The 22,816-nt window shown below is 39.0% G+C and overlaps 2 protein-coding genes and 1 long non-coding RNA gene across 18 annotated transcripts; 1 reads left to right on the top strand and 2 right to left on the bottom strand.

Annotated features, from left to right (window-relative positions):
* Nucleotides 1-2,764: 2,764 nt before the first annotated feature.
* Nucleotides 2,765-5,046, bottom strand: LOC149986382 (uncharacterized). The gene is made up of 2 exons (XR_016500563.1): nt 3,893-5,046; nt 2,765-3,495 (listed from the first exon to the last, which is right to left on the bottom strand). It is a non-coding gene; the product is annotated as an uncharacterized LOC149986382 (long non-coding RNA).
* Nucleotides 5,047-9,840: 4,794 nt separating this feature from the next.
* On the top strand, nt 9,841-14,124 carry LOC112276780 (vacuolar-processing enzyme gamma-isozyme). Of its 7 annotated transcripts, none has more exons than XM_024508469.3 (10): nt 9,841-9,885; nt 10,972-11,183; nt 11,358-11,522; nt 11,635-11,791; nt 11,995-12,080; nt 12,196-12,395; nt 12,493-12,541; nt 12,690-12,914; nt 13,057-13,263; nt 13,392-14,124. In XM_024508469.3, exons 2-10 carry the CDS (start codon nt 11,001-11,003, stop codon nt 13,581-13,583), a joined length of 1,464 nt encoding a protein of 487 aa, XP_024364237.1. In that variant the 5' UTR covers nt 9,841-9,885; nt 10,972-11,000; the 3' UTR covers nt 13,584-14,124. The 7 variants fall into 7 exon arrangements, with proteins under 7 accessions (XP_024364237.1, XP_090103286.1, XP_073387140.1 ...); XM_090247160.1 differs by having other exon boundaries at nt 9,841-9,935; XM_073531039.2 differs by having other exon boundaries at nt 9,841-9,945.
* Nucleotides 14,125-14,460: 336 nt separating this feature from the next.
* LOC112276779 (receptor-like cytosolic serine/threonine-protein kinase RBK2) lies at nt 14,461-21,438 on the bottom strand. Of its 10 annotated transcripts, none has more exons than XM_090247154.1 (11): nt 21,283-21,438; nt 20,915-21,018; nt 20,539-20,726; nt 18,002-18,161; nt 17,024-17,835; nt 16,544-16,798; nt 16,201-16,358; nt 16,027-16,106; nt 15,717-15,852; nt 15,395-15,544; nt 14,461-15,271 (listed from the first exon to the last, which is right to left on the bottom strand). In XM_090247154.1, exons 2-11 carry the CDS (start codon nt 20,980-20,982, stop codon nt 15,092-15,094), a joined length of 2,187 nt encoding a protein of 728 aa, XP_090103280.1. In that variant the 5' UTR covers nt 20,983-21,018; nt 21,283-21,438; the 3' UTR covers nt 14,461-15,091. The 10 variants fall into 10 exon arrangements, with proteins under 10 accessions (XP_090103280.1, XP_024364233.1, XP_024364230.1 ...); XM_024508465.3 differs by having other exon boundaries at nt 18,002-18,158; XM_024508462.3 differs by lacking the exon at nt 21,283-21,438 and having other exon boundaries at nt 20,915-21,033.
* Between the last annotated feature and the right edge of the window lie 1,378 nt (nt 21,439-22,816).

The following is a 22,816-nucleotide window of genomic DNA, read 5'->3' as shown; positions in this document are numbered from 1 at the left end:
TAAAGTAGCAATGGGACTATTGTAGCCAAGCTTGCTATTGTTGCTAAGGCGCAAATTGGAATCCACACTTGCTTAAATGTATTACATGGCCTTATTCTTGTACAATGCTTTGAAGATGTCCTTACTAAATTTGAACAATTTTATGTTATCTTTCATTGATTTCTTTTATATCAAATTTTTCCAATGAACAAGATTTATACCCAAATGTTTTAGAAGCTTGATAAAATTGTTGTTTAAATAAGTGTCTTAATACGGTTGTTGAAATATATTATAATATATTATAAAAAAAAGTTTATAGAGACAGATTTGTACTTTGGTTTGTCTTGGATAATAAATAATTAATCTTACACATATGTTTCCCAGTCTAAGATGTACTAGAGTCAAAATTATAAGATTGACTCCCACATAAAGAAAAATAATAATACATCATGAGAGCTACAATGTAGCTTTATGAAATAGAGAGTTGATGGTAACCTCAAGTAGCAAAATGTCTTACTTAATCTTAGTATGTAATTGGAAATTTAATTCATAGAATAAGAGTAGGAAAATATTGTGGAAATTTAATTCATAGAATAATTTTTGTAGCCATATAGCTTCAATAGTAAAATAATCTATACAAAATATTATTACTAGTCTATGTAAAATCCTTGTAAAATATTTTCATTGCATGATTGTTGATATTTGATGCCATATAGAAATATGCTTTTGATATATTTCATAATATGTTTAATATTTGAACATGTGATAAGTTGAGGCATGCTAGATATTACACCAAACTACTCATAATATATACACAATCGAGTCAAGAGTTAACTATAATATACATTAACCTTCTAATGATGTGAAAAAAAAATATAAGAATTGATATAAGCTTCATTGTTGCTAGAAAAATCATGTTCACATAATCAATTTGCATAGGTGTATTTATTGAATTATACTTTAATATGATATATTCTTTAAACTTAGAAATTAATTTTTTTTAATGTAATATTATTTATCTTTTTAATTGGTTTTTAATGATATCATTGCTAATAGTATAATAAATTTTACTATTATTGATCATTTCAAATTTTTAGTAAAAAAATATCTTTAATAATTTAAATAAGAAAAACTTTATTACTAATGATGATATAATCATCAATATAAAGAATTAGAATAGTGAAACAAACATCAACTTTTTTGTTTATATATATATATATATATATATATATTAATATTGGCACTAAGTTTGAAATAATTATGTGAGATTAAATATTGGTCAAAATAAAGTTACAACATGCAAGAAAATTGCTTTAGGCCATATAAGGATTATAAAATAATACATACTAAATTGGTATTAGTAAGTGCAAGTAAGCATTTAAAAATTAACATATATTTTTTTCATAAATACAGCCATTTAGAAAAGGCATTTCAATATTACTAATGGACTTTGAAATTATATTAAGCAAGTAGAATTAAGAGAACTTTGATAGAATTTAACTTGATAGCAAGAATTGTTTTTTACATACTTTACTCTTTGGATTTAAGTAAAGTTTCTAGTAGCTAGCCTTCCTTTATAATTTTCTATGGTGCCATCAATATGGATATTTATTTAGAACCAAGGTCCAATTTTTTCTCTTTAAAATATTATTCTATTATAGTGAATAGGCTACTGTAAATTCTTTTTTGATGTCTTTTTTAATGTAAAAGTAATTAAATGAATTAGATTTACATTCACCTCCATAATCAAATTGCAAGGTTTTAATTTTATAATTTGTTTGAAATATAAAAAAAATTATAGAATATAATTTTTTTAAATGATTTAGATTTATGGCTTAATAAATAGATATGAAAATATCTTCAAAGATCATCAATAAAAGTGATGAAATATGTAGATCCAAAATGATTAGCCACTTGTATAGAGTTATATATATTGAAATGAACTAGATCCAAAAGTTGTATATGCCTTTGTACTACTCCTTCTAGAAACTTGACATTATATTGTTTATTTTTAACATGTAGGTGGCAAAAATTAAGGTCTTGTAAATCAAAAGTATCCATGCGAATGGACATTAATTGAAGTTGTTTCATTTTGTGCTTATTTATATGGCTTTGACATAAATGCCATAAATTAACTTTGCTCAATTATATAGTAGCTAGTATAGCCAATATTTTGTGATTACATATTGTAGTAACTCTTAATTCATATAGATCAAGGTTTAGTATAAATTTTGCAATAATGTGGCCGGATTTATTAAATAGTATCAAATGCCAAATTTAACATGGCATTTTGTGGCTATATTTGATTGTTTTATTTTCTCTACAACAAGTTTGATTTTGCATTCTTAAATTCTATATCTAAGTTTTTTATAATAAAAGTATTTTTGTCAAAATCTTGGTTGTTTTTCTCAAAAACTCAAGAAGAGCTTTTTCTTCTTGAATTAAATTTTTTATTAGTGTTTGTAAAGAAATACTCAGTTGGCATTTTAGAAAACTAATGAAGAACCTATAAGATGGTGGCAAACTTCTCATCAAAGACAAAATTGCTTCATCATTTGAAACTAGACACCATCCTACAAACAATTATTTAAGGTATGATCTAAATACATGAATATTTTTTGTTATTCTTTTATTCTTTTTCATCTTAAGAATATGTAATTTGTCTTTAAGATGTGTTTTAGTAATTACATCTTATAATTTTAAATAGACTTTTTAATTTTTTTTCTATATATCATTTAATATCTTGTATGATTGTATATATTAGACAATATTATTTTCAATGCAATTCTTAATAATTAACAAAGATAATGCATCTTTGTCTTCCTATTGATTGATATTGCATATATCTATAGTACACAAAGATGGGATATTAGCAACTATTTTAGCTGTAGTTGTTAGAATTGGTATGGATTTACTATTAATTACCACTAATCATAATTTTTTTGTCTTAAAAACTAATGATAGTTTGTGTTACCAAATGTTAAAGTAAGAACCATCAAACTAAGAAACATAGCTAATATCAACCTTTTGTATCATCCTTAGTGATATAATTTCACTACAAGATGAAATTCAAGGTACTTTATGAATTTGAAAATATTGTTGAAAATGATTTTATGTCCATTATATTTATGGATAATATTTTGATTTATGCAAGATAAACATTGTCTTCCATGAAATCAAAGATTGGAAATTCAACACCAAAGTCTGTAAGAGAAACAGAGAAAATACCTCAAAATTGAGACTATTGCAGTAATTGAGACGAAAAAACTGATTTATGTGTGGAGTTCGTACCCACTAAGAGGAGTGCGTGTAGGCCAATCCGCAACCATGGGGTTGCATCCGTCCTTCCAAGGCGACTTGATTGTTGTTGCGAATGAGATGGACATGGGCAACAAGGAATTTCCATGAGACAACCTAAAAGTATTTGCCCTCTCTCGACCTCCATCTTCTTGAGCCTCATGATTCTCGGAGAAGCTAGGATGGGCGCATGGAATGATTGAAGTGCAAGGATTTTATCTGAAAACAAGATTCGAATGCAGGGGCAAGGAGATCAGGTTGAAGTGAGTTCGTAAGCCTCAAGAGCTTTGTAAACCAACTTTTTTCACTAAGTCAGACGAAGCATTTCACCGAATGTGCTGAAGAGATAGTTGGAAAGCATCACTAAGTATTTGAGTCATTGTTGAATCTCAATTATTGTTCCTTGCTGAAGGATGGAACTTCTTCTACATTCTCAGGCGGATTCCTGCTCGGTGTTCATACTTTACCTTACCATGTTGAGAAACAAAGCACTAACTTGATCCCCAACTACTGTACAGGCAAGAAAACGTGAAGTCATATGTACGAATGAAAGACTCGGCACGTAGACAACAGCAACACATATTTGCGCATTTCGACATAGGTATTGCTGGCATACAGTGGAGGGAGAACCATCTGATTCCCACGCTTGTTCTTCATGTGCCATCTATCAGGTGCAAGGAATCTCAAATACTTGAATGCAGCAATGACCCTGTTGAATCTGCAATGAAGTAGAAAATAGTGATATATACTTTGAAAGGACGAGTGCCAGCAAATCTTATCACATTAACCACACATGTAGATGGATTCACGAAAAGAATAACAATTTACTGAGAAGACCAAAGTTATTGAAACACGAAGATGGTTAGCTGGAAAGGTAGCCTGGGGAACTCATACTTCAAGGATCCGCACGGCTGAAACGCTCCTGCCACTCATCTTCCAGGGCGATCGAACAACATTAGAATGCCAGCCAAGTTTATTCTACAGATTAAAAACTGAAACCCTACGTACTATGCACTTGTACTGTCGACACAACCGCCAAACCTGCAGAGTTCATTTGGTTGACCAAATGCAATTTTATCTGGAACGCACGATCCTGTGACATCCTTGCTGCTTCTTTGCCGCCAGATTGGAGTCGGCACAGTTTCAGTGAGAATGTAGGTAGAACAGTATCGTTGCATTGCAGAGGTAGTTGCATTGCAGGTACGCAAGAAACATTTCTGACGAGCGAAACCGACAAAAATCCTTTGAGTTGTGAAGGCTCACTGTAAAGGACTTGAGGCTCACCTGTCGTCATGAATTCGAAATGAAGACCGCAAAGAAGGCAGTCGAGTCTGAATCAGTCAACTCCACTATGCCCAACTAGTTGCACACACGAGATTGAGAATCAGCACATTACCGCACTGTGTTCCATCTTAACAAAATGTTTCACAATTCAAGTTCTATAACGTGGTTGCAAATTTTAAACGAAAGAACCTCTACACACTCTGAATTAGCATCACACACAGCCATCACGTTCGCGGAGCAAAAATTACACACTCTAATCATCAGAACTAGTAAAGATCAGGAAAGTTGCGGAAAAATTCAGATCGGAGAATTTCCTTCGTTTAAGACCCAAACAATTTTCTTCTCTCAATAGACCATTCTTTTTCCTTAAACCCCTAAAGAAACTCAGAAGATTCCTCTCGAAGACACAATAAACTCAGTCTGAAGTATGAACCCTGAACACAAACTGCATGAGCCTCACAAATTGGGCTATACAGTCAATGACTTCAGGGTTGCGTGATAAAATTCAAGTTCGCGTGACCACAAAACTTATGATTATGAAGTCAGTTTGTGGGGCCGAGGGTTTTTTTCTTCAAATTGCGCAGACTGTGCGTGAAATTTTAGCGGGGCCGGGTCCTAATTGCTGTCTTCTGATCAGCGTGGCTTTCGGTCGGCGAGTGTCGGTGGCTTCGATGCAGGGATGACTCATTCTCCATGTCTTCAGTGGGATAAAACTTTGGATGAACGACTTTCGTCAAAGACGAAAGTTCGTCCTAAGTTGCTTGGAAAGAATTACCTACTGGTCCGGTTAAATACGACAATGTACTTTCAACGTGTATAATACGATTCGTGTTTAGTACGTGTACGACTTCGTCCGAGGATCCACATGGATGAATGAGGTCTCGTCTTGAAAACTAGGCACCCAGTTTGAGTTCGAATGCGGTCACACAACCTCAAATTTGATGTGGTAGTATTAATGTTACTATTTTAATTCTGTTAGCAATGATAAGTATCTCCATTTTTTTTTTGGTTTATAAAAATTTTAAATTTTAAATTTAATGATGTAATTAATGTAACATGTTTAAATTTTAGAAAACTTTGATATCATGTTTTTAAATATTAATATTTTGTATTTTTATTGTTTGAATAAATTATGTAATCTTTAATATTTTACTTATTTTAAAGTCAATTTCTATGTATTCAATAATGATTAACTTACTTTTCATTCAAGTTATATGTGCTTGTATAGTTGGAAAAAATAAATATATAAATATAAATAACAATAAATGGTTTCATTACCATTAAATGGAAATAATAATTTCAATATTTAAAAATTAAAATATGTGATAACAAGTTGAAATACCATAATAATCATTTGGTTACATACTTTACAACAGAAATCAAAATTTTGCAAAGTTACCATTTTTGTGCAAAATATATTGATATGCAACATCATTTTACTTTAAATTAAATTAAACATAAGCTTGTATACATAAAATATTTTACAGCCAAGCACGTAGTGGTTGATATGCATGTAAAGGCATCGGGAGAAGAGTAGAATCTTATGCTAACAAGGGCATTAGAATCACACATTTGCTCACTTATAAATTTAGAAGAGCTAAATATGTAAATTGAGAAAAACCTAAAGACATTATACAAATAATATGAAATTTTGGCTAAATTTTGAATATTTAATTATTATATATTATTAACAGAAACAAATAATAACTTTGTTGCAATCGTGGCTAGAAATTCTTACACATAATATTAATGACAAATAGGATTAGATAGGAAACCAAGACAATGATTGTTTTTTGTAGGAAATAAATTAGATAAGAAGCCGAGACAAAATTATTTCCTACAAAAAACAAATAATAAAGCAAGTAATCAATTTACAATTGTTTTTATTAGGTCTCAGTTGCTTGCTTTGAAATTCTACAAAAGTTATTCAACACTGTTGAAACACAAACTATAAATATAAATATATAATTTAGACATTGTGATGGTGACTTTTTTTTCTTCTAATATTTGACACGATTGTTACTTGGTTTCTAGTTAATATTGAAAATTGTTAGCACAAAGCACTGCACATATTTAATTGTAAAGATGAAACACATAAGTTTTTGTGTATATATATATATATATATATATATACTCGATAGTAAAGATAAAACATGTATGTTTGTGCATATATATATATATATATATACATTTGATGGTGAATGGTATATAGTGATTCAAAAAATATTAAAAAAAATAACCTAAAAAAATAAAGATGATAAAAAATGTATGGATCTTTTTCATGTGATGCGTATTATTAAAAACACCAAGAATCTAAGGGGTGGGTAACTTCAACAAGTAATGTGTGCCTTGGTAGCCGAAGACAAGATAAGATCATACAGAATTTTATAAAAGTCTGGGAATTGAACAAGTGATACTTTAAACAAATTGTCTTAAATTAGAATGAATATATTTGTAAAGAAGCATATACAACTACGCGGCTAATTTTGTAGCATTTAGACTCTTGTGTACAAGTACGTGTACTGAAAGCAAAACACATTCAAATTTACACCAAGTTGGGGTAGAATAAGACACAACAATAATTTTTGAAGGATTAGTAATCCAATATAGATTTCGAAATTCAGCAGAAAACTAGACTTACACTCCTAGAGTTTAAATTGAGAAAGTTAATCAAGAAATCAGCCCCAAAAAAGGCAGATTAAGAAGGAGAAATCTGTCAACAATTAGAAGGTACTACTGTAGATACTCCGGGTATTCTACAGCAGGGAACAGGTTCCCAACCAGGGTTCCCTCGTTCTGGAAGAGAGGGAACGTGAGAACGTGGCATGGTTTTGTTGTTGTTGTGGCCCCCATGGAGTGCAAGCAAAGGAGTCTCTCCCAGAATGCACCTGGTCACTTTTCCACTCTTCCCCAAACATCATCCATCCACACAACTTACATCATCCAACAAACCCTCATCCATACGTCGCGCACATCGTCAAATGGAATCCACAGCTGGGAGAGAAAGAAAAGGAGAAGAATGAGAAGAAGAAAAGACAAAGAAGGCGCTGCAGTGGAGACTAACTGAAGAATGATCAGGGATCTGGGTTGGACAAAAGATCCTGGAGCTTGGAGTGTGGGACGCAGAGGCTGAGAATCATTCCCCTACCATCTAGCTCCCTTATACTTTTCCTGCTTCTTATTATGGCTGAATATTAAAGTGAGATGGGTGAAGTGAAGTGAGCTTAGTCTACATGGAAGTGAGTATAGATAGGCACTGAACTAGGGTCATAGGTTCCATAAGTGGGTGAGGGATATTTAGGATATGACGGTTGGAAGAGGCGAGACCCAAGTGGGGTCGCACAGTGAGATGGTTTGTTGGGCAACTTAAAGTGGCTGCCAATGTCCTCTGCGTCCATTGGAAAAGAGGTTTCAGTGGTTGTGGTGGTGGTGGTGGTGGTGGCGGTGGATACCACTATAGCTCCCCTTGCCCTTTCTTCGAGCCTTCACACCCCTCCCCCTCTATTTTGTTTATTTTTATTTTGTGTATGTAGAGGACAATGATAAATTCATATTTCTTTTGTATGAATTTCAATAGGAGGAAACTTGTGTTGATGGGTATGGATGGATGGATGGATGGATATATATATATATATATATATATATATTGGGGTAGAGGTGATTTTATAATTTTTATTTTATAGATATTTTGAGATTTGATGTTTCTTGTGATTTTTTAGTGAATATTCTCTTGTGAATAGAAGTCAACACTCTATGAGATGAAAAATAAAAACCTACTGGTAATTAAATGAAAATATTTGGTTAAATTCATTGAGTATTATTTCATGGTATTTTATTTTATTTCATTTTTTTATCTTTATTTTTTACAAAAAGATGTTTAGAAGTCATGCTTGCTTAAGCTTTAAATTTTCATAAATTGAGCACCAAAACAGTATCATTGTTACATTGCTATGCGAAGTGATATGAAACATAAGTGATTCCTTTGGACATCTGTATCATTCCACTACATCATACACATATGCTAAATATCATGTTATGGGGTATTCGAAACCTAAAACATGGTTCAAAAACTGCTGAACTAATCTTTTGCACTCAATGTTGGAGAATTGGGTTCCAAGTAACTGAAATCTATAAAAATAAATAAATAAATAATCAAAGAAAACTTGTTATGAAATGATATAAAATGAAACAAAACAAAAACAAACAAGCAAGAGTGCTTTATCTCTTTGCAGCTCACATTGTACAGATTCTATAACAATGCAGTTTCCAAGGTTTTAGGGTTTGGACCCCATTTGTACATGAAAACAAAAGATTGAATCCCAGAAATTATAGACTTAAAAGGCCAAAGTATCACTGTCAGTGTACTTCCCCATCACTTATGCATAAGGGCAAATGAAGGTTCATCTCTCATTTGCAATAAACTTTTTTATGCCTTTGACTTGCTATGTGGCTCCAAGCAAATAGTCATTTAGATCCATTGGGTATCTTCCCCATTCACTGGTAATTAGGATCAATTATTGCATAACAAAGACTACATAGTAAGTTTCATGGTTTTATGACCATATTGGCCCACCTCATATTTGGCCACCTCACTTCAGCCTATCTGAGATTCCCTTTCCTTATTCACATTGTGCACTGTGTCCAGGTGGTGGTGTCCAACTGGTTCTCAACTGTGGGTCAAGAGCCTACTTCTAATGAACTTGGAAAAAAATGTTTATTTCCAAATTTCCCAACTAGACTTTGAGCATTTCACTCAATGTTACAATGACACAACAATGAGCCAATTATTAAGGTTGCCTTCCCAACATAAATGTGGACCTAACCCCATTTATGGGTGAAGTTGAGTAATCATGGTGGAAACCAAAATGGGTTCTACATGTATCAAGTAGGCAAAGAGGCCCTTGTTTTGAGGCATGCCCAAACAATGTGACACTACCACACACACACACACGGTGAAAGGCTCCGTTGCCATCCTTGGGTTTTAATCGCCACCGAAGAAAACCCATCTTAGACTCCCGCGGTTTCAGGACAGGGGAGACCCATGAGCGAGGCGGGAAACCAACAGGCGGGATACTTTTTCATCCACGAAGATTCCGACGACGGCGAGCTCCGGAAGCCTCGCATCCATCCATGATAACGGATGAAAATAGATTCCCGAATCTCATGTGGAATTACAGCTTTCGCTTGATGGGAAAGAATTCTTTCCGCGCCGGAAAGATTTACGTGGTTCGGCCTGATAAGGCCAGGAGCTCGACTGTTTCGACCACGCCAAAGTCGGCTTTTGCTCTGATCGGGTTCCATAGATTCTCGCTCTCGCCACCTTGGGTGTGTTTCTGGGACCCTGTTTACCTCCGCTCTGTCAATGTCACCCACCTGTGCGCTTTGGTGTTATGTCACTACCATTTATTTACTTTGAGAAGAATTTTTCTGGTTGTTGTTGCTGTTGTTGTTGTTGTTTTGGTGGTGGTGGTGGTGGTGGATCTTGAGGCGAGTTTGGTGGCGTGATCCGTCTCATGACTTCGTCGATGTTATAGAGATGCTGGTCACGTTGGTTGTAGAGTTGGGTTGATGGACAGGGTGGGTCGGTGGGCTGGCTTTTGCTTGGGTCGAGTTGAATTGGGTGCTAGGCGTTGTTGTTGTTGTTGTTGTTGTTGTCGTTTTTCGTGATCGTTGTGGGGATTTCTGCGAGAAGAGGAGCGCGTAATTGGGCGTGGAGGTGGTGGATCTTTGGTTATTTTGGTGGAGATTTTGTTTGGTGTTGGGATCCTGGTCAGATTTCTTGAATGTGTGCTCCCCGGGTCGCGTGGCGAGATTTTGGTTTGATGGTGGATTTTTGACCCGTTCATGCTATTGCGCAAGATCTTGAGGAACGTTTTTGTGTATGAAAGATCTTGCAGAATTGTCGTGTCGTTCGGTTTACAGATCCGTCAACATGGTTCTGCAATTGGAAAATTCCGTCTGTTTGCTTGACATGCATGAGGAATTGGCTCTATTTCCGAGAAGTGGGAGCTTCAGCAGACAATTTCTCCTGCTGCGAGGCTTTCCTTTAATTCCAAATTCATAGTTCTTGATATATTGGCCATGCTTTTTCGCAGCTTGAATTTTGCAACTGGCCTACGCCCATCAATTTAGGATTGAACGTAGTTTCTTTGCTGCTATGTCCTAGCCCTGAGAAATGGTCGCTGACATGTGAAACTTTTTTGAGGGCGGATTTCTCGGGGTTACTTTTCAAACAGCCTCTTAGATGCTTCGATCCTCACGTTAATACTTGTATACTTACGTTGTTTCATGCTCGCAACGTTTAGCCGGTTGCCCATGATGTAAATGTTGAGAGTTTGTTTGGTCCCCCTCTTGTGTCTTTTCATGCGGTTGAGTAAAATGACCTGAAAATTTATTATCGTGATCATGCAGGAATTGATTAAATACAACCTTTGGGTACCATGGAGTCTGGAAGGGGAGCGCTGTTGGTCCTCTTGGTTGCTCTTTGTGCAGCAAGTGCGTTGGGTCGGACGCCTTCGTGGGATGGCAAGATTGAGATGCCAACCGAAGAGGACGCTGAGAAGGGCACTCGCTGGGCTATCCTTATTGCTGGATCGTCTGGGTACTGGAACTACCGTCATCAGGTAGGGGAATATTGAATTACTGTCTGAATTATCATTCAATTCGTAGCGTTCTGCGTATTTAAAATTATTTACCTGAGCTCAATGATTTCAAGAGTTTACTTGTGATCGTGACCTTGGTTGTTTCTTTGTGGCTTGTGGACTGAGCTTTTTTCCATTTGTCGCTTTTGTGGGAAGGCTGATGTATGCCATGCATACCAAATCCTCAAACGTGGAGGCTTGAAGGAAGAGAACATCGTCGTATTCATGTACGATGATATTGCATACAGTACTGAGAATCCACATCCAGGAAAAATTATCAACAAACCCGATGGACCTGATGTGTACCAAGGCGTTCCCAAGGTTAGCCAGTCTACTTTTAATGACTCTTGGTTACGCTCAATCATGTGATGGAAGGGTGGCTTACATTTACCTAGAATGCCATGATAATTAATTTTTCTGATCTGGCTTTCAGGATTACACAGGTGCTGACGTGACTGTGAGCAATTTCTATGCCGCACTCTTGGGTGACAAGGATGCCATCAAAGGCGGTAGTGGAAAGGTGGTTAACAGTGGACCTAACGATCACATCTTCATCTACTACACCGACCACGGTGGTGCTGGTGTCTTGGGTAAGTTCTTTTGGGGAAACCGTAGGTTGTGATATGTCCAAATTCTGATGTCCAATTTTGCGGACGCTAGAGTCCGTTACTGCCGGCGTTCATTGAAGTATTATAGTTCATTCAAGTGTAAAGTTTCCGCTCCCATCTTTTGTTCAGACTATTGAAGTTGATATTCAAATTTAAAAAGTGAGCTTTGGTTATTTTGCCGACAGGTATGCCCACCTCGCCCAACCTGTACGCAGATGACTTTGTGGACACACTCAAAAAGAAGGCTGCAGCCGGAACTTTTAAGGAGTTGGTAAAAATCTCAATCCATCCAATTTCTGCCAATTTTATGAGTTTGACTTTCATATTTGTATTTCAGCAACTTGAAAGGACCTCCATTTATAAAAGGTCAATATGTTGTTGTGCAGGTGATTTACCTTGAAGCTTGTGAGAGTGGCAGTATTTTTGAGGGTCTTTTGCCAGAGGGCCTGAACATCTACGTTACCACTGCCTCAAATGCAGAGGAGAGCAGCTGGGGCACTTACTGCCCTGGCATGTATCCTCCACCACCTCCTGAATATGACACTTGCTTGGGCGATCTCTACAGTGTCGCGTGGATGGAAGACACGTAAGTCAATTCAGTTGTGCTCGAGTATGTTTTTCGAAATAATTATTTTGGGATTGAAGACCAAATTGTGATACTAGTGTGTGTTGCTATGTTGCAGTGAAATCGAAAACTTGAAGAAGGAAACACTTGAGGACCAGTATGTTATTGTAAGATAATATCTCATCGCAATCTATGTATTGTTGAAAACCTATCACTATTGAAGCTTTCTGTGACGCTGTAAAGGGTAGTGAAAAAGGAACTTTGTTTCTTCATGAATGGTCGTGGAGCTAACGCATTACTTTCCATTGCATCCAGGTCAAGTCTAGAACCTCAAACCACAACACGTACCGCACTGGCTCCCATGTGATGCAATATGGTGATGTCAAACTTGACGTGGAAGAGCTGGCGCGCTACCTTGGTTACGACCCAGCAAATGAAAATGTGACCAAGCCTGAGCTTCCAGAGTTCTTATCGGCCCACACTGAAATCCTGACGCACGTTGATCAGAGAGAGGCCGACCTTATCCACCTGCGATACAAGGTACTGCCTCGTAATCCGAAATAACAGTGAATCCTGGCTCTCTACTTTCATTGCCACTCGTAGAACTGAACAGTAGTACGATTGCTGAGAAGACAAGCTTGTCTACTATTGTTCACTCATCTTATTTGTACACGTGCTGCAGTTCCGTAACGCTGTGAAGGGATCCTTGAGGGAGGCAAACGCTGCAACCGAATTGGCTAAAACAATCGTGCATCGTAAGCACTTGGATGACAGCGTTCAGCTGATTGGAGAGATTTTATTTGCGGGAGAAAACGCTCTTGAGAAGCTCACTGCCGTGCGCCCAGCTGGGTCTGTCGTTGTGGACGACTGGGCTTGTCTTAAAACCATGGTTAGTTCGACTCTGGTCTTATGTGATATTGTTTTTAAGGATGTTAACAATCCGTTGCGTGCTCTCTCTACCAATCTCTTATCTCCTAGCTGATCTATGCTCTAATATGTGAGGAATGTATCGTGCAGGTGCGCACTTTTGAAGCAAGCTGTGGTCCACTGACCCAGTATGGTATGAAACACATGCGTGCGTTTGCAAATATCTGCAACGCTAGAATTGATCCTGCAAAGATGGCCGTGGCATCGTCTGAGGCTTGCAAACTCAGTACCAGTGCTGGTTCTGGAATTTGGAGCCCTGTTACTTCTGGATTCAGTGCGTGAGTGGGGCATTCAAATGCGTGAGTTGTCATCACTTTCGTAATGGATCTTTTTAGAAGCAAGTCCTTGCTTCGATGAAGGAGCCAAAATTGTACAGCAGCAACAGCCACCTCCAGAATCAGGGAATTGGATTTAACCCGTACGGAACACGGGTATGACAATTTCCATTTCCTTGAGTCCTCCAGGAAACGACTTCATTTACTCTATTACAAGATACAAAGATTTGCTATTGATTTTTTAATGCGAGTTCAAGAGGCTTTGTTGGATTCAAAGATTTGCTATTGATTTTTTAATGCGTTGTGTCAGTACATGCTTTGTTGGATTTTTTGTTAACTCTGACTGGAGGTCAAGTGTTACGCAAACGACAATAGAGAGTAAATTCCATAGTTCTGTAGCTGCTTATCCCTTGAATTATATACTTCTAGTTGAAGCTGAAGGTCAATACTTTATGTGTACAGATGTAAAATTTAATAGTACATATTTTAATAGAAGCTTCCATTGTACAATCTATACAATATAATAAATCACATAGTTTAATGTAAAATTTACTGTTTCTTTTTCTGATGAATTTGCTCCTATTTAGACGATTGTACTGACACAACCTAATCGTAAAAGCTTCACCAGCGATGTATGTAAAATCGCAAGTAAAGGATGATTGTTGTCACTAGACATCGAAAGTTATGTTCATGGCATATATTCAATACGCCTTACACTTGTTGTGCCAATCCCATAAACTTCATATCATGCCGAATTAATAACCATCAAAGGATACATTAACGTGAAACCTAGATAATAACTTCGATGTATAATGATAGAATTGAAGGATGTAGGCTAATCATAAATGACACAATAATCCAAGTTCTGATAGTGACACTCAGCGTACAAAAAATATCTTCATACAAAACAATTTACAAACCGTGCTACTCAGCTTGCAGGACGCTTTCATATAGCTTGCCAGCATATTTAGAGCATGCAAACAGAAAAATATGCATATTCGACCTACTTCCGACCAAATTGCTAGATTGATATGAATATTTCCATTGTTAGGGCTTGTACTTGAAAGTAATCGGCTGATCCTACGGTTGATTTCACGACCACTACTCTAAACCGGAACTTCCACTCCAAGCTTAAGTACATTGTCACTAGTTCAATTTACAATTGAACCTTTCTCTTGGTACACCCACAAAAAGAAATTATCTTCCTTCTGTAACGCAGTAAAAAGCACAGGCCTTCGCACTTCGCGTCCTCTAGATGTACATTCTTTACCTGTTGTACAGAAGGCCTAATAAAACATGCAACTTCATTGTCATGTTCAGGGGCAGAGGATGGTTAATGGACTGAAAATTTAGGGCCTTGGACATAACAAGGTCTCCACCTCCTATGCTTCGTTAAAGTAGTGCTCGAAGGACTCTTTAACAAATGCATTTCAAGCGGAACGTGCGAGTACTTTCACCATTGTCCTTGGGTGCAGAATTGAAGTGATAGAAGCTTAGAATGGTATTGTTCAATTCTCACTCGAACTCTAATGCAAGAGCACGATGCCGTTGCATGTCACTCTCGTAATCGTCTGTGTAGCCGTAATCTTCCTGTGACTCGGTGTCAGAGCATGCAAAATCATGGGATCTTGAAACCAATCTGGTCAGGTGCTCAGATTTCTTTTCTGCTCCGTCTTCCGACAATAATTGCACAACCTGTCATCCCAAGATTCCATCAATTTTCTAAAACCCTCCAAAAACTTGACAGATTTGAAAGCTTGATTATTACTTCAGGATTGCAGGGATTCTGATGCATTTGAGAAGAAGCCTGGTACCAACCTGGCTCATGGATGGACGCCATGGAGCTGACGGTCGGACACACAGGGCTGCTGTCAATACCATACGCCGCATTTGGACAGCATCGAAGGAACCATCCAACCGTGGATCAGCGAGTTCGTCGACGTCGCCTTTGTTTAGATGAGGCTTTGCCTATCATGAGCAAAGGGAAATTTAGTTTGCGAAGGAGAGCTAGAAGTAGTGGAGCACGGAAAGATCTCTTTCATGAACCATAATTGTCATTGCGTGACAGTGATTGGACAGTGCAAGTGATAAATGTTTGAGATGAGTTGTAATAAAATAGCGACACTGGTATGGTACCCACCCATATAACGAGGTTCTGTTTATCAGAATCAACAGGTCGGCGGCCTGTTATCAGCTCTAAGAGCAACACTCCGTAAGAAAAAACGTCCGTCTTCTCATCCACAATCCCATGCATGAAGTATTCGGGTGCTAAATACCTGAAGGTGCAGGCGTCACTAGGTTAGTTACTTCTGGCGTTAGGCCATCTCAACACCAGTCTCAAGGAAAACACTATGAGACTTACATAGAATGTACGCAGAAAAATGGCATAAACATATGCAAGTGATTCTGGACGTACGGAAACAACGGCACTGGCGAGGACAGTAGCATACCCAAAAGTTCCTTCTATAGGTGAAACTGTGTGATGAGTCCATCTGTCTGGAAGCCATTTTGACAAGCCAAAATCTGATATCTGTGTACCATAGAAGTACAGTTAATAATCTGGAGTTTCTGAACATGCAAAATGAAGGCATTCTAAACCGAAATCGAGTACGGTCGGCACCAACCTGAGGCTCAAAACAAGAATCCAGTAATATGTTTGAGGCCTTGATGTCACGGTGAATGATCCGCCTTTGACACTGTTCATGTAGATAATATAGACCTTTCGCTACTCCTACTGCTACTTTGATCCTTGCCTCCCAAGAAAGCGGTGAGTTATTCGGTGCTGTACATTCAACAGGTTCATCTTAGTAAAAGTTACAGAGGTGACGAAACCATTGAAATAAGAGCGCCATCACTTGAGAGATTGTAGACGTCCTACAGCTTGAAAATGTTACAGTCGATTAATTCTTGAATACGGTTAGTGAAATGTGGAAAAGGCCGCATGGTGGAGGGAGCAGGCACACTTACAATGGAGTAGTGGCTGAAGACTGCCAAGAGTAGAGAACTGGAAGACAAGGTGCAGACCATTTTCGATGCAGATACCCAAGAGTTTTGCTACGTTCGTATGGGATACGTGGCTCACGATGCCTAATTCGATCAGAAAATCCCTCTCCTTTTCTGCTGCTGTGACACCTCGACTGTGTTTCTTCACAGCGATCAACTGACCATTTCTCAGCACTCCTTTGAAAACCTTCGCGTATCCACCCTTGCCAACTAAATTCTCTGGTTACATGTAGAAGCATTTTCCACCTTGTGAGAAACTCACATGGTCAAGAACTTTCACACAAGAAATTATGTCCTTGATTGAACTTCGAATATTTAGCTTGGGAAAATCTTTGTCGATGATGAACCAACGAAGAGATATCATTAGATCGTGTTGACTCTGAGTAGCAGTTCCTGAAATGACATGTTTCAACAGAGAATATGGAATGATCACTGGATACTCACCTGGGTCGAAATTATTAGTTGCAAGAGAAATGTCCTCGTATGAGAATGTCTGCCAGGAACGTTTGGCGTTATAAGATACACTGAGCAAGTCATCTACACACTCCTGATCTGAAAGTCCTGATTGTGGCCCCTCTTCACCATTCCTGTCAGACGGGGACATCAACACAGGATCCGAGATGGACAGCTCTTTCTTCCGATACGATGAAGGGAAAGACTGCCATTTTTTAGTTGCAAACGATCTCCAGAGACTTTGCATGCAATGTTTCTGGCTTGGTTGTGCCAATCCACTGTAATCAGTTCCAACTTCACCAGTAAAAGAAAAACTCAAGAGACTTTTTCTTGAAGAAGACTCCGACCACCCACTTGACTCTGGGCCCTCGAGCACTGCTCGCGGAGAACCCTTCTCAGCATCGAATTTTAAGTCTTGTCTAGAATTATTCATCCTGAAGTTCTTCTCGATTTTAGAACCCTCTTCCCAGAGTGCAGCATTTATGGGACCTGATTCGTCATCTACAATGGGAGGAACTGAGCAGAAGAACTTCTGCTGCAGGATGCACTTCTGCCTTGCCGACTCTCTAGGGCTCCTCACGCAAACTTCAAGGTTAGACCTCGACACCTGGATATCCTTCGGTTTAATTCCAACATTTCCCATACGACTGGGTAGGGACTTGATGGACGACAGTGCATCATCGTTATCTGGAACTGATGTAGCAGTTTCAGTTTTTTTACTCTGATTTTCGACATTCGAGTCCATGATCTTCGATGAAGTCTTTCTCCACTCAAAGCAAGCTACACAATAAGTCTGATTCATTCTGGAGACAAGAACAGAGCAAAATCCATAAGTTGGAGTCCGGCAAATTACAAATGCCGAAACCAATGCTCAATACTTCAAATATTTGGACGATAAATTTATGTCCCGTAGTCATCACAGCAATAAATGTTGGCATAAGATTCTAGTGTACTAGACGGTGGAGTTACCGATTGCAGATGACCTGCGTGGCGCACACCTCGCAGAACTCTCCCGTCAGGACCCAACCCGCCGATAGTTTCACAGCTACAGCAGTGTCGTGCTCTCCAGCGTTTGAAAGCTTGTTGACGAGGACGTCATTTGAGTCGCCCATGACTGGAAATCTATCTGCTGCAAGGGCCAATTGTTAATGAGCCGGCTGTTTGTGCTTGTTCAAATGGATCAGCATCAAGCTAACCTATTCGCAACGTCAGGCACCACTCCTCACTGTCATTTTCAATCTCATCCAACATGAAATCGTTTTCGGCAAAAGAAAAAAAGGCACATCGCAATGGACTTCAAATTTTCGGAAATTATCTAAGAACTTAGCCCATCATAACGCTTTTCACAACACACACCAGACATGATAAACTGGTGGCCTCTTCCGTTTGGACTGTAGGTTTAGGAAACATTAATCTGTCACTCGTCTGTCCAGACCTCATCGTGCAAGCTCATAGTTAGCGAACAAACTGGTTAAGACAAAAGGAAGAGTTCAATGCTGCCTGAAACGTGACAAGAAAGTAGATTACAGCAGCTGACTGCCGTTACTCCTCTACTCAAAAACTACTGTGGAGCGAGTTATTCCCGTCCATGCAACCAGGGACGTGCAGTTGGTAATAGTGTCCGCAATCACGGGTACTCCTTGACACCTACTTGAGGGGTGGATTTACCAAAGCTACCTTACGCGTAACAACCAAAATTCGGTTGACAAAGATTATACACCGATTTGTAGTACTGCAAACCACCAAGACCTTCTAGACCGCTGCGACGTGATTTCGTGCTTCAGAAATTGAATTTTATGTTAATTAATGAAGAAATTTCTCACAGGACATATTACTAAGAAGGCCAGGAGATACCCATCACGAGATCAGCTAGGGAAGCTTGAGGCATCGACAGCGAGAAATATCATTGAACACGAACGCCTGAGAAGTACTCCAGGCTCGCCTAACACTACGCTAAAATTCACAACGGGTACATCGAATCAACGTTACTGAAAACATTCGACGTAGCTAATAAGTGCCGTACTCGTTGGAAGGTGAACCGCACGACCAATATCAATGCATCTGAGGTATCTTGCTGGTTTGCTAGACCAGCTTGTGGAGCTAAGCGTCGGTAGTGCCACGCTAATGACTGAAGCTTTCCCCGAATGACTCAGAACTAATCCTTGGTCCAATGCAATTAAATCTCAACTATGCCGAGTTGAAGGCAATTACTGAGTGGCCTATCACTGGTTTGAGCCTCTAACATCACTGCATTATCGTATAAAATTGACCTGTACCTTCTTAAAGTTCCACAGCCATCGTCACAGAACCAGTGGCCGCCGGAAATGTAGCCACTGGGCTAAACTTCGGCGGTGATTACCCGTTAAGTAGTGTAGCGACTTGAGAGGGCCCTTGCCCGTGCCGAGAGAATTCCTCCAAACAAGAAATCAAGACAAAACTACCCTCTCCAGACTGAAAATGCACTGATGGCAGACCGACGAATCACAGCTCCACCCGGCTAGGTGTGCCGGAACGGAACACAGCACAAGGCTTTCTCAGCCATGTGAGCTCGTCCTCTAAAACTGCACTCCTGCATCGAGTAGAACAATCAGAAACTGCAGCTTCTGCAAGAGAAGCTATCTTGCTCGCGGTCATCTAGCACAGCCCTGCGGCCTTCCTGCCATAACGCACCCTGGTCTTCCCAAGAGAGAATAATCGAAAGTTCAACCCACCCTGACAGAATCCGCATCACACTGCACACGGCAGAAGAACTCTCACCAAAATCGAGACATCTTCTCCCACTAGACCCACACTTCTGCGGGATAGACACATACGCCGATCGTGAAGGAAACAAATGAAAGCAAACTACCGCGCAGACAGAATGCAAGGGAAGTGGGTTGCTACAGGACAAGTTGGGGCGTGTCAGAGCTGGACCAACGAACAAAACGATGTTCTTCGTCAAATAACCAACGAATGTGAGGACAAAGTGGTTGAGGGAACCAGAAGGGTGGCCGAGGAGTCCGCCACGGAACAGTCTAATAACGGGCCGCATTTTGAATTGCTAAAACGAGACTTTCAAAAGCATCTCCCGCACTACGAACATGATAGTGATGGAGTGAACCCAATTGGGCTCCTCGATTCTTCCGATGACAAAGCCTTCGGAGTGACTCCTCCGTAAAGCTGCATTTGATTTACACCTTCGGAAGGACGCCCCCAAGTAACGCGGCGCGGCGAATGGCTTCCCTCGTAATGAGCCACATCAAGAGGAAGAGAGAGAGAGAGGGAGCCATCTAGTTCATAATCTCCTCTTCCAGTTTGGATAGAAGCGTAGTCGATGCATTGTCCCCTCAAAAGTAGGAGTTAGTGACTGTAATTAGTGATGACCCACTTGACCGATGGCCTCGACCTTGCGCGACCTCGTTGTCGCTTCCTGCACCCCCTATTCTTCTAATTCTGACAAGACCCACAGGGCTTCTTATTTTTGCATGCGTGCAAAATCACTCCAGTTTCACAGTGAAAACTTGTACCTGATTTCGCAGTGAGGGGCTTCAAATGCTCTGTCCTTGATCTCTGCTGCAGAGGCTTTAACAAGTATCTCCATACCTTTTTTCTTGTACTTCTTTGTCGCCATGGAATTTGTGTTTGTATGTGTCTTTGGGGATGACGACATCCACCATCAAATGATTGCAACGCCGCTGGCAGGAGGAAAAAGCTTCTGACACATGAATGGGAAGAGTGGGCGGCTAGTGAAGTGACTTCAAAAAGACAAAAATACAAAATATATTTTTATGTGTATACCTACATACACTCATACATGCACACACACAATCAAACAAACAAAAAAAACTTTCGTTATTGCTGGGTTGGACAATTGAATGTATCAATGGTCCATAAAAAAATTACCGTTTAAAACCGCTCAGAAAGTTCTTTTTCTTTCCATACTTTTTGTTCACATTTCTCCCAGCATCCATTCAATGGTCAGCTTCTCCAGGCGCTTGTGAAAAATCCTGTTTATCAATCCACCACAACAATAAAAATATGAAAAAGAGAATGGTTTTCTTCCAATCGTGTGAGAACACATTCATAGGTACCCAATTCGAGAAAGATCATAATTTATAATGAATGTCTCCAATAAGTGTTCTGTTGATGTTAATGGCACAGAATTGCGTGCAGTATTCTCACGCCTGAGGAAACACCAATTTTGTGTATCGAAATTTGTGAAAACAAATGAATTGAAAGCACGTAACAGAGGAGTTTATGAAATTGGTCACCAGACTTAGAGCCCACAACCAATCCGTTTAATCCCCACCAGCTTTGCTCAGATGTCAGCTCTGTTCATATAGGGGACGGTAGTCGTCCAAGATCGACAAAGAAAGCTCCGGAACACCGCAGACAACAGAAAAGAGCCAAACACTAGCTAGAGATTTTTAAAAAGGCTCCACCTGAACCCCCCCCATTGCAGTCACCATCATTGCCCAGCAGTGAAAAAAACACAATGTGTACCTCGCGGATATTCAATTTCACCTTTCAGGAAGGAGCACCTAATCCCCAGAACATGGGATAGTGGATCTATCGACTAGGTCTTCGTTACCGTTGGATAGGCAAAGCCACGGACGACGGAGCAAAGAGAGGGAGCCATGCCTGGTTTCTACCAGGTGTCGCAACTCAATGAAAGCTTGTATCCGTCCCTGCTAACAGCACTCAAGTTAAAAATAAACCATATTGTGTCCATTGGGAGCCTGCAACGACGACAGGTTTTCCCGATTTGATCCTCAGTTGGAAGGGTTGTTAATGGCCCTGAAAATCATCCTTAAAGTTTTCTCGTTGAAAGTTTAAAGAAGGGTAGAAAAAATGTGTTGAAATCCGGCACTGACAAATCAACAATAAGTGACTAATGTGTAAGAGCTTTCATTATTGTTAACAACTTAAAATTTATGAATACTTAGGTCTGGACACATCACCTGGAGCTTTGGGATGAAGTCGAGCAGCTTCTTCATCCAGATTATTGCAGCATCTGGATTGACCAGACAATACTCAATACCAGTCACAATATTCTGGTGGACAGGATTGCTCGAGATCGATGGACTGAATTGGAATCGGCAGTCTTTTTGTCGTCATTCTCGAGAGAATCTGGTAGCGAAAATTCGAGAAGGGAACAGATCTAGCTTATTCTGTAATTCTGATTATTAGACTTGAAGGGACTTAAGGCAGACTTTCAACTGGAAACATACCTGGTAAATAGTGACATTGTCCAGAATCCCAATCATTTTACCCAGCTTCTGCTGAAACCGACCCAACATTCCTTAGGATGCTGAAAAAGATGAAGCAATACTGAACCATATGCAAGCATAACTTTTCGTTTGAGAGTTAAATGCCTCCTGAACCACCCAGCCCATTACAGTGATCCAGCTTGCATGCCACGTTGTCTAACAACATTGGTAAGTTCTGAGGACAAACAAGTGGATTTTATCGAATAGTCACAAAACTCTCCCTTCATAGATAGAGAGCACCAACTGCTAATTGGATGGTATGTCATCCCCTAAACAAAGATAATACTATTCAGACACAAACTTGGAAAAAAAGGTGAATAGTATTCAGAGACTCTTGCTCTATATGTGCAAATTATAGGCAACATCCATAATTCCTTCTTTGAATACCATTGACATACACATCCAACTTGACCTCATTCTTATGTGCTTCGATGCTGGTAAGGTAATTCATCATGTAACTCTCAACATGAAGAGGAATAGTGTTTCGTAACGTAAAATAAACTGGCCCCTTCGGGTAATATAAGCGGATTGATTA

The sequence above is a fragment of the Physcomitrium patens genome, chromosome 24, assembly GCF_059467195.1.
Source record: "Physcomitrium patens ecotype Gransden chromosome 24, ASM5946719v1, whole genome shotgun sequence".
Lineage (NCBI taxonomy): Eukaryota > Viridiplantae > Streptophyta > Bryopsida > Funariales > Funariaceae > Physcomitrium > Physcomitrium patens.
Note: the sequence above shows the minus strand (reverse complement) of the source record. Positions and strands in the feature narration are given on the sequence as shown.

Coding starts and splice junctions, on each gene's coding strand:
- LOC112276780 (XM_024508469.3), top strand. CDS start 11,001: ATGGAGTCTGGAAGGGGAGCGCTGTTGGTCCTCTTGGTTGCTCTTTGT. Junction 11,523..11,634: donor TGTACCAAGGCGTTCCCAAG/GTTAGCCAGTCT, acceptor TCTGGCTTTCAG/GATTACACAGGTGCTGACGT. Junction 12,396..12,492: donor GTCGCGTGGATGGAAGACAC/GTAAGTCAATTC, acceptor GCTATGTTGCAG/TGAAATCGAAAACTTGAAGA.
- LOC112276779 (XM_024508460.3), bottom strand. CDS start 20,063: ATGCGGCCCGTTATTAGACTGTTCCGTGGCGGACTCCTCGGCCACCCT. Junction 18,162..19,789: donor GAGAAGATGTCTCGATTTTG/GTGAGAGTTCTT, acceptor TGGCCCTTGCAG/CAGATAGATTTCCAGTCATG. Junction 16,107..16,200: donor ATTCTTGTTTTGAGCCTCAG/GTTGGTGCCGAC, acceptor TATGGTACACAG/ATATCAGATTTTGGCTTGTC.